Source organism: Arvicola amphibius, chromosome 1 (genome assembly GCF_903992535.2).
Source record: "Arvicola amphibius chromosome 1, mArvAmp1.2, whole genome shotgun sequence".
NCBI lineage: Eukaryota > Metazoa > Chordata > Mammalia > Rodentia > Cricetidae > Arvicola > Arvicola amphibius.
In genome coordinates, this window is record NC_052047.1 from 72,880,011 (window position 1) to 72,893,615 (window position 13,605).

At 42.3% G+C, this 13,605-nt stretch overlaps 1 protein-coding gene across 1 annotated transcript in view; it reads right to left on the bottom strand.

The window, feature by feature from the left end:
- The window catches only part of Pkd1l1 (polycystin 1 like 1, transient receptor potential channel interacting), a 123,997-nt gene that overhangs the window by 77,768 nt on the left and 32,624 nt on the right, over positions 1-13,605 (bottom strand). Inside the window, 5 exon segments of the mRNA XM_042055078.1 lie at positions 628-684; positions 2,020-2,218; positions 6,794-6,905; positions 11,368-11,488; positions 12,227-12,369. Coding sequence (XP_041911012.1) covers positions 628-684; positions 2,020-2,218; positions 6,794-6,905; positions 11,368-11,488; positions 12,227-12,369 — 632 coding nt within the window.

Below are 13,605 nucleotides of genomic sequence, written 5' to 3' on the forward strand. Positions count from 1 at the left end.
CGAGCATGGGCAACCTGGAAACAAACCCTGGAGGACAGCATGACAGAGATGGAACAGCCGCTTAGGTTGAGCATGCTCCAACCCCAGGGGCAGCGGCCACACAGGCTGGACTGAGGCCACACAGGGTAATGGTAGGTAGGTTCCTGAGCACAGAAGGAGTGGGGGATGCTTGCTGGGAGCCTGGGTTTTTGTTTCCTAGGACACTGCAGTAAGATTTGCTGACTGGTGACAACGAGGGGCTCCCATGAGTTATCCTGTCATTTCTCAAAGAACAGCAGAGTGAAGACACCTGTTGAGGGACTCTGGGCAATGCTGAAGATTTGAGAAAACAAGCAGGCATGGCCATGAGAAAATGCAATACCAAACATTAGTAATAACAACCCAACCACCGTGATTCATACTGTGGAAGGCACTTGTTACTCCTTTGTACTTCTAATTCTGCATGAAGAGAAGGTCCTCAGGCATGGCTTGAGATGGATAATGTTGTTAAGAGAATATTCAGGAGAAAGCCTGTCTCTAATCTCAACGTCAAAATAAAATTTTGAATCATATATTTATCAAGTTGATCATGGCCTTTATAATTGTGCAAATTCCAGAAAAATATTCCAAGAAAGAAATAGTGCTTACCTTATTAGGGAAGCTTATGAGGTCTCTCAGTATATGAATAGAGTCTACCATTGCTTCCTAAACAACAGAAACAAGTCAATAAACCAGAGAGAACTTATCATATTATTTCAAATGTAGTTTGCTCATTGATTCTTTGTATTGTTCTCTTTGTTTCTATTTTGTTGATTTTTAGCTCTCAGTTTGATTATTTTCTGCCTTCTAATCCTCCTGAGATCAAAAACACTGATGACAACTTATGCTGGAGAGGATGTGGGGTAAAGGGAACAATTCTGCATTGCTGGTGGGAGTGCAAACTGGTACAGACACTTTGGATATCAGTATGGCCATTTCTCAGAAAATTAGGAAACAACCTACCTCAAGACCCAGAAAGGCAATTATCACATGTACTCACTAATAGGTGGTTTTTAAACATAAAGCGAAGAAAACTAGCCTATAAACCACAATCCCAGAGAACCTAGACAACAAAGAGGACCCTAAGAGAGGCAGACATGGATCTAATCTACGTGGGAAGTAGAAAAAGACAAGATCTCCTGAGTAAATTGGGAGCATGGGGATAATGGGAGAAGGTAGAAGGTGAAGGGGGAGGGAAGGAGGGGAGCAGAGAAAAATATATAGCTCAATAAAAACAATTTTAAAAACAAACATAGCTTCTTATGAAGAAATGGGGCATATGTTGTGTTTTTCTATGAAAAGCCTTCCTGGAGGGCAGCCTTTTTGTAGCGAGATCATGGCTTTGGCCTCGATGTTTCCTTCTGTCCAGCATAACTCTGTGTCCCTGGCCAGCCTCACCAGTAGGAAACTGACACAACAGAAGCTGAAAGAAAGGGACAGGGCTAAGAGGAGCTTAGAGGAAGGGGCAGGGAAATGTCAGTGGAAGGAAAACGATCAGGCCTAGCAGAGCATCCTGTAATTCTAACGAAGCAAGGCCTGCTGTGTGTAGGCATGAATGTTCCCGAGTGGTCATCGTAAAGCAGAGCTGCAGAAATGTCAGAAGGGCAGTAGTCTTTGAGCCACAGTCATTCATTGAGAAACTGCACTTGGGGCAGGAAATATGGTTCAGTGGTTAGTGTACTGGCTGCTTTTCTAGAGGACCTAGGTTCAATCCCATGCGCCCATATAGTGGCTTACAGCCATCTGTAACTCCAGTTTCAGGGGATCCAAGGCTCGCTTCTGGCCTCCATGAGCACCAGGTACATAGATATATACATATGCAAGATAACGATACACATGAAATAAATCTTTACAAACTTTAAAAACATTGATGTTTACAAAATAGAAATCGCATACAGTTTTGATCTTATCCCTTGACTGATGGTTGCTCAGGAAGCAGCTCTCAGAGGACTGCTGCTGTCCAGGTTTACAGACACTGTGCTGCCCTGCTCAGGGACATACCTGGTCTGTAAAAGGTACTCTGCATGCTGAAGAAATCAATACATCCTGTATCTGTGCCCATAGGCCACAGGTAGATGTGTTTCTGCTCTCCACATACAAACGATTCAGGATCACAGTGGTCATGGCGATGTAGTTCCTGACTTCTGTGTAACTCCCCACCAGCTGGAGAGAAGACAGGGTGTCCAGGGTGGAGTTGTATCTGAAGGAACAGAACAGTGGCGATGGTTTGACGGTATTGTAAAACTTTACTCTGCCAAAGCTGAACCCAAAGAGAATGACATGAAGGGGAGGTGGTTTGTATCTGGGAAACTTGAAACACAATTAGACACATTGCCAAAATACTAGTAGCATGTCTTCAATTAGAACTGAAAAAACACAATATGTCAAACAGATACCAATATACGACCATCATGATCAATAAAGGAATGTGGCCCAGAGCCAAAGACACAGTGGCTAGAGCAAGCTGAAGAGGTGCAGGCAGTCTAACCATTGAGAGTTCATTGTGTGCAGACCTAGATTAGAGGGGAAACACACAGCATATTTGCGGCTCCATGTAAAATCGCCAAGTCTATGACTTCAGATTTTAGTAATTTGGCATTCAATTATTTATGAATGGAATAATAAACTTATTTATGAATGGAAAAATAAACCTGGAAAAGCAACATCATGTCTTAGACAGAGCTCTGTGCATGGAGCCATCACCTTTTTCAGCTCTTGCTCTACACTGTTTTTGCCATATGACTGCAAAACACCATTTACTTGAATAACTCAGCCCAAATGTCCAAAGGTAAAACAATGTCGAACTAAATAAAATGCTTGGCGAGCAATGAATCGCAGACCAAACAGTATGACATGTTGGCTAAAGACTGTAAGAAGCCAGACGAAAGAGAAAACACAGAAATGAGTCTGAGAAGAAACAGCACAGATTGCACAATTAGGGAAAATGTGTTTCACAGATTTAATCTCCTACAGTCAATAAACGCACAAAAAAAGCATCAAGGAAACAAAAGCAGCCAAAGGAAGCCTTAGAAAACAGGGCCCATACCCAGAGAGGCAGAATATATCAGACAAAAGGTCCAGTCTTCAATGAAATCTTTTTAGAAAGCCAAACAAGCTTAAAGTCCAACCCAAACTCAGGAAAGATAATAGACAATAGGAACTTCCTGTGATAAAACCCAAATAATGGGTTGATCAAAGACTTCAAAGCAGGAATCATAAATATATTCAAAGAACTAAAGAAAACTAATCTTGAAGATTAAATAAAAGTATTATAGTGACTAATCAATTATAGAGTAGCAATGAAGAAAAGCTATAAATCAAATGGAATTTCTGGAGCTATGTGTATATTAACAATAATGAAAGTTCACTACAGAGTTTGAAAAGCAAATTTTGAGAAAAGCAGCTGTGAATTTGGGGACCAAACAATAGAGATAACAGCAAGCAGAACAGAATAGGAAGAAAATGAAGACAGATTTGTAGAAATGCTGGATAGCAAGTTCACAAATAATACATTCCTTAACAACAAATCTATTGCAGGAGGTGATGTCTATAAAGTGCTATGGTTGAATCTATAACAGCTAGGCATCTATTCAGACAGATACCTTAAGGCACCTAGAATGGTTATACCTATATCAGGCTAAAAATAAAAGAAGTGGGGATCAAATTTTAATGATCCAGAGGGACATTTTCTGATCATAAAAAGGGTCAACCGATTAGAAAGGTAAAAGTTATAAATATATAATTGGTCAAAGAGTGAAGAATTAAGGAAGTGAGTGCTCAGCCCTCATCTGTGTGAATCACATCACCATCAAGGCTTAGGACATGGCGGGAGGGGAGTTAGCTGGAGGATGGGGAAGAGAGCTATGACATGCTGTCTTCCGAACATGGTGTGTTATAACAATTATGAACTCACAGCAGCTGTGGTTGCCTGTACAAGACCGACCCAAGATCAAGCCAAGTACAGTCCCAGCATAGATAGGGTAGATGATCTCAGCTCTACCCTGTACACTGTGGATATGTGTTGCTCTCATTGGTTGATAAATTGGTTGAAAATTACTGTTTTTGCCTATGGCAAGCAGGATAGAGCCAGCAGAGAAATCCAAGCAAAGATAGAGGAGAAGAAGGGTGGAGTCTGAGAGACACCAGACAGCCATGGAGGAAACAAGACATGCATAAAAGGAGGTAACACCACAGCCATGTAGCAATACATAGATTAATATAAATAGGTTACTTTAAATGTAAAAAATAGCTAGTAATAAGCCTGAGCCATCAGCCAAACATTCATAATCAATATTAGGCCTCTGAGTGGTTATTTGGGAACTGACAGGTGGGAAAGAAACCTCTGATTACTATACCCCCTTGCTAAGGATCTATTGGCAGTGAATGGTTGCTGGGGAGGAGAATTATTATTTTTTGAGGATGTGGCCACTCATAGGATTCCCATGCTCCAATGGTCAGTCCCACTTCCATAAGCCATACCATCTATACTTGGTGGATTGTTAAAAAAAAGAAAGATGTGAAGTAGGGTGAATATTGTGGCATATAGAGTGAATTGGGGGGGGAAGATGGGTCGGAGATAATCATATTTTATTGTATACAATATAAAAATTTCAGAAACAAAGAAAAACATTTAAAACCATAAAAATCTAATGTAGACATGTTCACAGTGCATTGCCAAACAGAGGTGGCATTATGACACTATGAATGTGCTCACACTTGCCCAAATACATAACATTGTGTAACTGTACAAGATTGTTATGAATACATAAGGAATCTATGAAGAGAACAAAACCTGATGGCATGGGAAGGACAGGAAGAACTTCAAAGGTAATGATGCTATTAGTAATGGACAGAACAACAGGAGATCAGCAAGGTATATAAGACTCAAGTTGAAGGTGATTAAACACATTACATATGAACATATTAAATAAGAAAATTTATTTATTACTTATTTTATGCATAGGAGTATTTTGCCTTATGTGTGTCTATGTACCATGTACGTGCCAGGTACTTTTGAAGGTCAGAAGAAGGCATTAGATGACTTGTAACTAGAGTTGTAGATGGTTGTGAGCCAGCATGTGGGTGCTGGAAATAAAACCCCAATCCTTTGCAAGAGCTACAAGTGCTCTTAACTGCCGAGCCATCTTTATAGCCCCCAAAGAATCAATTTTTAAAAAATTCACACAATAATTTGGGGGCCAGAGAGATGGCTCAGCTGGTAAAGATACTTTCTAGGCAAACCTGACAACCTGAGTTTGATCCTCAGGACCTAGACAGAGGCGGAAAGAACAAGTTCTCCAAAGTTGTCTTCTGACCTACATCTATGAGCCATGGCATGAAATGAGGATCAATAAATGCATCTTAGCATTTCTGGTGTATCCCAGCTTGCTTTCTGTTGGTGTAATAAAACACACACTAACCAAAAACAACTCGGGGAGGGAAGGGTTTATTTCTCCTGACAACTTGCGTGGAGGAAATTCAGGTCAGGAACTCAAGGCAGGAAGCTGGAAGCAGGAACTGAAGCAGAGGCCAAGGAAGAACACTGTTCACTGGCTTGTTCGCCATCACTTGCTCAGTCTGCATTCTTATATAACCCAAGAGCACCTGCCCAGGGTGTGGGCGGGGCACCACCTACAGTAGTCAATCATTAAACATGAGAATGTCCCACAGGCTTGTCCAGAGGTCAGTCTGATGGAGACATTCTCTCAAGGCTTCATCTTCCCAGACGACTTCAGCTTTCATTGAGTGGACACAAAAACTAAGCCCAGCATACTCAGCACTGAGGAAAATCACTCTCCTCTGCCAGTGCTGGTGGGAATACCAAGTGGTGCAGCCCATCTGGAGAGGTGCTAAGCAAGAGGTATCATATGACCCAGCAGTTCTTCCCTGGAGAAATGAAAATGTTCACCCACACCAAAGCTTGCAAAAGAATCTTCAGCATAACCCGATTTACAGACAAAATTAGGCAATGTCAGTGAGTAAATAAATTGAGCCAATACAATAATATTGAGTCATTAAAAACGAGGTACTGATTTATGCCAGATCATGGATGAAACTCAGCAATATTTATACGTGAAATGAAGAGGAACATTCAAGAGCGTATTCTCATCATTCTGTTGCCATGAAATTTCTAGAATCTGCAAATCTTTAGACACAAAGATTTTGGCTTTGGGGATTTGGAGGTAGGCTTTGGGGTGGATGACTCGGGAGTTACTATTGTTTGGTACAAAGATGTTATGATGAACAAATGTTCCCAAACTAGACCACGCTAAAGGCCACAGTGCTCCGTGAGTGTGAGGGATTTCCATGGGTCAGCTATATAATGCTTAAATGATACCCCAGTTAACTGTTTAAGGAGCTGGAGAGATGGCTCAGTGGTTAAGACCGCTTGATGTTCTTCCAGAAGATCCAAATTCACTTTCCAGAATCTATGTAGAGTGACTCATACTGACTTCTACCCCAGCTTCAGGGGGTTCAATGCCTTATTTGGGGCTCTTCAGGCACCCATACACATGTGAGAAACCCCAACCTCCACTACCCTCCCAAAGATGCATACATAAAATAAATCTTAAAAACATTTTAAAAAGAAAAGAAAGAGCATTATGGACCCTGAAGCAGCAACACAGGGCTGTGCAAGGGGTATTAAACAGGCCATGACCAGCAAGAGAAGAGCAATTACTATTAGCAATTAGTAATTAGTTAGTAGTTCTTTATCACCTCCCTGGGGGAATATAAGCTCTGCTGTCCGGTGTTTTTGTTGCACCCTCTTACTTACAGGTCCTTGTCAGGGCAGTCATTTCCATGGTAACGGGGTAGCACAGTCACTTCCACACTGCATGGCTGCACCTTGGAGCCTTGGCCATCTGTGATCTCAGTAGAAACAATGACTGTGAAGGAATAGGACAGAGGAGGGTCATCCCAGCCACTAGCTGTGGGGAAGTGTCTTCATACACCATTACCAGCTGAATAGTATGGGGAATGGTGACAGGGTGAGGGTGCTGGCAAAACTCAGGCAAGCTGGATTCCTTCCCACATCATACCCACCGATGATACCAACAACGATGTAAATAGAATCTTTGTCAAACAAAACTATGAGCTATAGTAGAAATGACTTGTAAAGATTTATTTTTATTGAAATAGATTTTTCAGATAATATATTCAAATTACAGTTGCCCCCTGACCCCTCTTAGATCCTTTCCACCTCCCCATTCACCCAAATTCACACCCTTTCTTTCTTTCTCTCATTAGAAAACAAACAGGCATCTAAAAAAATAAAGAAAGAAAAAAAGAATAAGAAAACATAAAAACAAAAGAACTTGAATAGAACAGAACAAACAGGAAAAAAAGGAGCTAAAGAAAAAGCACAAGAAACATATACAGATTCAGAGACAGAAACATACACATTCTAACACACAGCCATCCCAAAATTATATAATATGTACCTAAAAGACATAGAAGGTTGAAGAAAAAGCAAAAGAAGGGAAAAAAAGGAAGAAGGGAAGAAAGGAAGAAAGGAAGGAAAGATAAAAAGGAAGAAAGGAAAAAAGAAATCAGAAAAAGCTATATTCAAAGATCAATTTCTAGCTCAACCATACAGAGACGTGTCCTCCTGCGGTAGAGGGAAACAAATACAGAGACCCACAACTGAACAATGTGCAGAGAGTGAGAGACTTAGGAAGGCTAAAGTTCTACATGGGATGTCTGCATCGAATCCCTGCCCTGGGGGCTCAGGGAACCTTATGGAAGAGGAGACAGAAAGATTGTAAGAGCCAAAGGGTATGGAAGACACCAAGGAAACAAGGCCTTCTAGACACAATAGGATTGTTGCACATGTGAGCTCACGATCATTGTGGAAGCATGCACAGGGCCTGCATAGGTCTAAGCCTATCAACATCTCAGTGTTGAGTAGACATGAGCCTCCATCCCAAACCCAAAAGTTATTGCCAATTGATAACTGCTTGCAAAGGAAAAATCAGTTCAACAGAGTCTCACTGGGTATACGAATCACACTTAGGTCATGCCCAGGAATAGAGAGCCAACATAAAACAAACTCGATAGTGATTTTCAGATTTTTATCTTATAAAGACTTATTTTTAATTGTGTGTGTGTGTGTGTGTGTGTGTATGTGTGTGTGTGTGTGCATCAGTGTTAGGGTGTGTACATCTGAGAGAAGGTGCTCTTGGAAGCTAGAAGAGTCTACTAGATTTCCTGGAGCTAGAGCTACAGGCACTCACCCAACCTGGTCCTGAGAAATAAAATTCAGGTCTTCTTCAAGAGTAGTATGTGCTCCTAACCACTGAGCCATCAGTGCTGCCCCATGGTTTACCAGGGATTCAAAAATAAGGCATGGTATGAGAAAAGGTCTCAAGGTTCTTCTGTCCTTTTGGGGAGACCTCACAGCCCAACCCAAGATCTGAAAATCAAAGTAAGCTCAGTGAGTGCTCATCAGGTAGGGGACAGAGGGTGTCACAGAGGGCAGACAGGCAGAGCCTATCACTGTGTGCTGCAGGAGGGGATGGGTAAGTCATCATCCATTCACAAGGTCATGGTAGGTAGGACTATTTCTGCCCTCTAGAATATCCCTGTCCATCAAAAACATAAGGAGTGCTGAAATGGGGTACAGGGTCACAGAGAGTGTAATCCTGACCACAATGGATGGTGCGGTGTTAGTGTTACATTTTAACTAGTTCCTAGTTAAATGATGGAGGCAGATTTAACAGGCAAAGTTAAAGAAGAATTCTGAGGGGAGGCTCACATAAAAACATCTGTATGTATCTAGGGAGAAATGGTAACTTGATGGACCTAGGAATCCTTTCAACTAACAAAGACTCAAATGTGTGATAAGAACAGCTGGTTAAGGTGGGGTTTAAATGATGGCCATGGGTATAGTCATGTGTACCACACAGGAAGACCAGCATGTATGTGAACCCTGGGTTCTTGCATAGTAGACCCAACTGGAAAAGGTTGGAGACTTAACTTGGATGTCAGTCCTTCTTAGGATGTGGGCCCATGGCATAAGTATCCTAATCACTGAGAGGCCCAGATTCTGGGCTCTAACTTTTCCCAAGATTGTGAACTGTAGTGTGAGCTGCTTTGGGCTGTGTTCCTGCCGCCCGGATCCCAGCTGCCTGGCTAGCTTATGCCCTGAAATAATTACACGGAAACTGTATTCATTTAAACACTGCCTGGACCATTAGTTCCAGCCTCTTATTGTCTAATTCTCACATCTTGATTAACCCATTTCTAATAATCTGTGTAACACCACAAAGTGATGTCTTACCAGGAAAGATTCAGCATGTCTGACCTGGTGGCTGGCTTCATGGCAACTGTCTCAGAGAGGAGAGGCAGGGCAATTGCCTGAGGCATCTGCCTCATTCCCAGCATCCTGTTCTGTCTACTCCACCCACCTATGTTCTAACTTATCAGGCCAACCAGTTTCTTTATTAATTAACCAATGAAACAGCAGATAGATAGAAACACTCCTACATCAGTGAACAAGTCAAACTCTACTACAGAGCAACAGTACTGAAAACAGCATGGTATTGGTATAAAAACAGACAGGAGGATCAATGGAACAGAATTGAAGACCCAGATATCAATCCACACACCTATAAACACCTGATTTTTGACAAAAAAACACAAAAATATAAAATAGTAAAAAGAAAGCATATTCAACAAATGGTACTGGCATAACTAGATGTCAACATGTAGAAGAATGCAAATAGATCCATATCTATCACCATGCATAAAACTCAAGTCCAAATGGATCAATGATCTCAACATAAAGCCAATCATACTGAACCTCATAGAAGAGAAAGTGGAAAGTACACCTGAATGCTTTGGCACCGGAGACCACTCCCTGAATATAACCCCAGTAGCACAAACACTGAGAGCAACAATTAATAAATGGAACCTTCTGAAACTGAAAAGCTTCTGTAAAGCAAAGAACACAGTCAATAACACAAACTGGCAGCCTAGAGAATGGGAAAAGATCTTCACTAATCCCACATCAGACAGAGCACTGATCTCCAAAATACACAAAGAACTCAAGAAACTTGACATCAAAAGAACAAATAATCCAATAAAAAATGGGGTACAGACCTAAACAGAGAACTCTGAACAGACAAATCTCAAATGACTGAAAGACACTTAAGAAAATGTTCAACATCCTTAGCCATCAGAAAAATGCAAATCAAAACAACTCTGAGATTCCATCTTACACCTGTAAGAATGGCCAAGAACAAAAATACTAATGACAGTTTATGCTGGAAAGGATGTAGAATAAGGGGAACACTCCTCCATTGCTGGTGGGAGTACAAACTGGTATAGCCCCTTTGGAAATCAGTATGGAGATTTCTCAGAAAATTAGGAAACAACCTATCTCAAGACTTAGCAATACCGCTTTTGGATATATTACAAAGCATGCTCAATCATACCACAACGACATATGCTCAACTATGTTCATAGCAGCATTGTTTGTCATAGCCAGAACCTGAAAACAACCTAAATGCCCCTCGACTGAAGAATGGATAAGGAAAATGTGGTACATTTTCACAACAAGGTACTACTCAGCAGTAAAAAAAAAAAAAATGACATCTTGAAATGTGTAGGCAAATGGATGGATCTAGAAAACATTGTGTGAGGTAACCCAGACCCAGAAAGACAAATATAGTATGTTCTCATTCATAAGTGGCTTTTAGACATAAAGAATAACCAACCTACAATCTACAACCCCAGACAACAAAGAGTATCCTAAGAGAGACATACATGGATCTACATAGGAAGGAGAAAAAGACAAGATCTCCTGAGTCAATTGGGAGTGTGTGGGGCTCACCAGAAAGGGTAGAAGGGGAAAGGTAAGAAAGGGAGGGGAGCAGAGAAAAATGTATAGTGCAATAAAAGCAATAAAAATTGATAAAAAAGAATAAAAGGAAATTAAAGTTAAATACCTAAGAATAATGTATTGTAACTGTCCAATTTATTCTACTAACTACTATCATTTTTTTTTTGGTTTTTTTTTTCGAGACAGGGTTTCTCTGAAGCTTTTTTAGAGCCTGTCCTGGAACTAGCTCTTGTAGACCAGGCTGGCCTCGAACTCACAGAGATCCGCCTGCCTCTGCCTCCCGAGTGCTGGGATTAAAGGCGTGCGCCACCACCGCCCGGCAACTACTATCATTTTAAACTAAATTTAAATTAAAAAATATAGGTATAGGGCCTAAATTCCCTGAGGTGAATAAATGATTTTAATTTCTAGGCCCCTCTAAAAATTTGTAGATTTCAGAAGACAGAAGAAAGTGTTTGGAGGGATAAGTAGGCATACCGAGTCACATGGTTGACACTGTGGCTTACCTTTGTAATTGTCTGAGGGCTCACCAGCTGGCAATCGAAAGTAGTACTGGGTATCTCGTCCGCTGTACAGGGTATGTGGAGAAGTGTTTCCTACCCGGTAGTGAAATTCATAATGGAAGTCCTACGATCCAATCCGTGGGAGCAAAAATAAACAGGAAACTGAGCACAGTGTGAATGGAATCACCAATCAAAGTCACACACCTCTGCCTTCATGGCCACTGGTGGCTGTGTTTTGCAGCCTAGACCAGGGTACTGACATCATCCTCAGTACACACAGATGATAGAGTCTTCCTGGCGCTGTGGGACTCATCGGTTAAGCCAAAGGGTTATATTTTGCCCTTGGATCAGCTAGCTCTCCTGTCTTTGGATCCCTTAACCCAGCAGTTTGTAATCTGTGGGTCACAACCTCTTCTCTATGCACAAGGGCAGGTTTCTGAGAAGGAACATGGGCAGAACAGGACCGGGTCAGATGGTGTCCAGAGCCTGAAGACTCTGACTGAAAACTCACAGCCTTATGCTGTGCCACCATCTGACTTCAAAGGGAGCCTTGGTCAAAGGGGGCAAGTGTGGGTCAGAGACATGTCTTGGTGATAGAGTTAGGCCTCAGGTTGATCCCCCACCCCGTTTGTTTGCCCATAGTTAAAAGAGCCTCCTGACTTTGGGACAAAGCCCTGCAAGTATCCTGTCCTCATGAGGAGGGCGCTCTTACTAGTAGGAGAAGTCCCCCATTCAGACAGGAACGACTTTCCCACAATGCAAGGCAGGCCCAGCCCTGCAGCCTGTCATCCAAAGAATCCCTATGCTTTCCAAGAGCCATGGTTGCCTGCACTGCTCAGGAGAGACAAGGGTTTTCACATACCGGTTTCCCTGACATGCAGAAGACACTGAAGATGGTATGTGCCTCCATACCACTGTGGGGTCGCACCTGACAGGACATGTCCTGTGGAACTTGGTTGACCGTTATGTAGAGCTGAGCTTTGCCTAGTAAGACCTTCTTTGAAGCTAAGAGAAAGACAGGATGGGGATTTCAGCCAGCATAGAAAAGAAGAGTGGATAATATATATACATACATACATTACACACACGCACACACACACATACACACATTACACACACATTCCCCATGGACTCAGCTTGTGTCTAGAATCTGACGCAGACATCTGCTAAGGATTCTTTGAGCAGATATACCTCAACAGGCATAGTTATTACTCCCCAGTGATTAAACACCATGTTATATATATATCCCATCTGCTTTATTAATTACCCTACAATAATTTATTATCATTCACATTTTTTAAATAATATATTCTTAGGATAAACTGTGGGCTGGAGCTTTCTTTGTCACATTGTCAAAAGCCCTCATCCGGTCCTGTGGGGACTGTTTCAGTGGCCTCTGGCAGGCTGAACACTGCCTGTGCTTCCTATTTAATAGGCGGTGTGACAACACTGACCGCAGAGAATGGGCCCTCCAACACAAGTGACATCCAAGAGGATGCGGTGACTAGTTCTGCCTTGCTGACCAGCCAAATCCCTGCAGAAGAAGCATTTAGAGCTAACAACCCTGGGGTAGGAATAGCATACCAGCCTAAGAAAGGGACATAGGGGCAAGCATGTTCCCCTGAAATAACACAAGCAAGGACAGCCACACAGCGCCGTGTGCGATGGAGAACACAGGAGACTGAAGCTGTTAGGGAGGCTGTGTGTGGGATAAGTGGTGGCCAGCGGAGCAGGACACCTGGAGCCTGAGCTCAGCTCTCCCAGGAGGCAGAGGATACTGAACAGGATCCGGGGACCGTGGGAAGACTCGCAGCCATCTCCTGTACATGGCCTAAAAGAACGGCTTTCAGATTGTTCATTGGTGGATTTAAAAACAGAGGTGAGGGATGTGACACATGAGCTACCGAGAAGCAAAGGTATCCATTATAACAGAAGCAAAGATTGTCTCTGGGGGCAGAAGCAGCGTCTCAGGCCTTAGTGTCTAGACTGGCCAGGCAGAGATTCACTGTAGTGGTGAGAATCCAGAAGGGCCAGTCTCTGAAATATCAGAAAACAAACAACCTTCGGCTGCCTCCTTAGGTGATGTTTATACGAACCCAAGAGGCAAAACCAGAAGTGCACAGTAAGTTTTGCTTCTCCGTTTTTGCTCTGAGGTATGGTCTGACCTTGAACTTGCAAACCTCTTCCCACAGACTCCCAACTGCTGTGATTACAGATGGGCCACTATGACTGGCTCCTGGT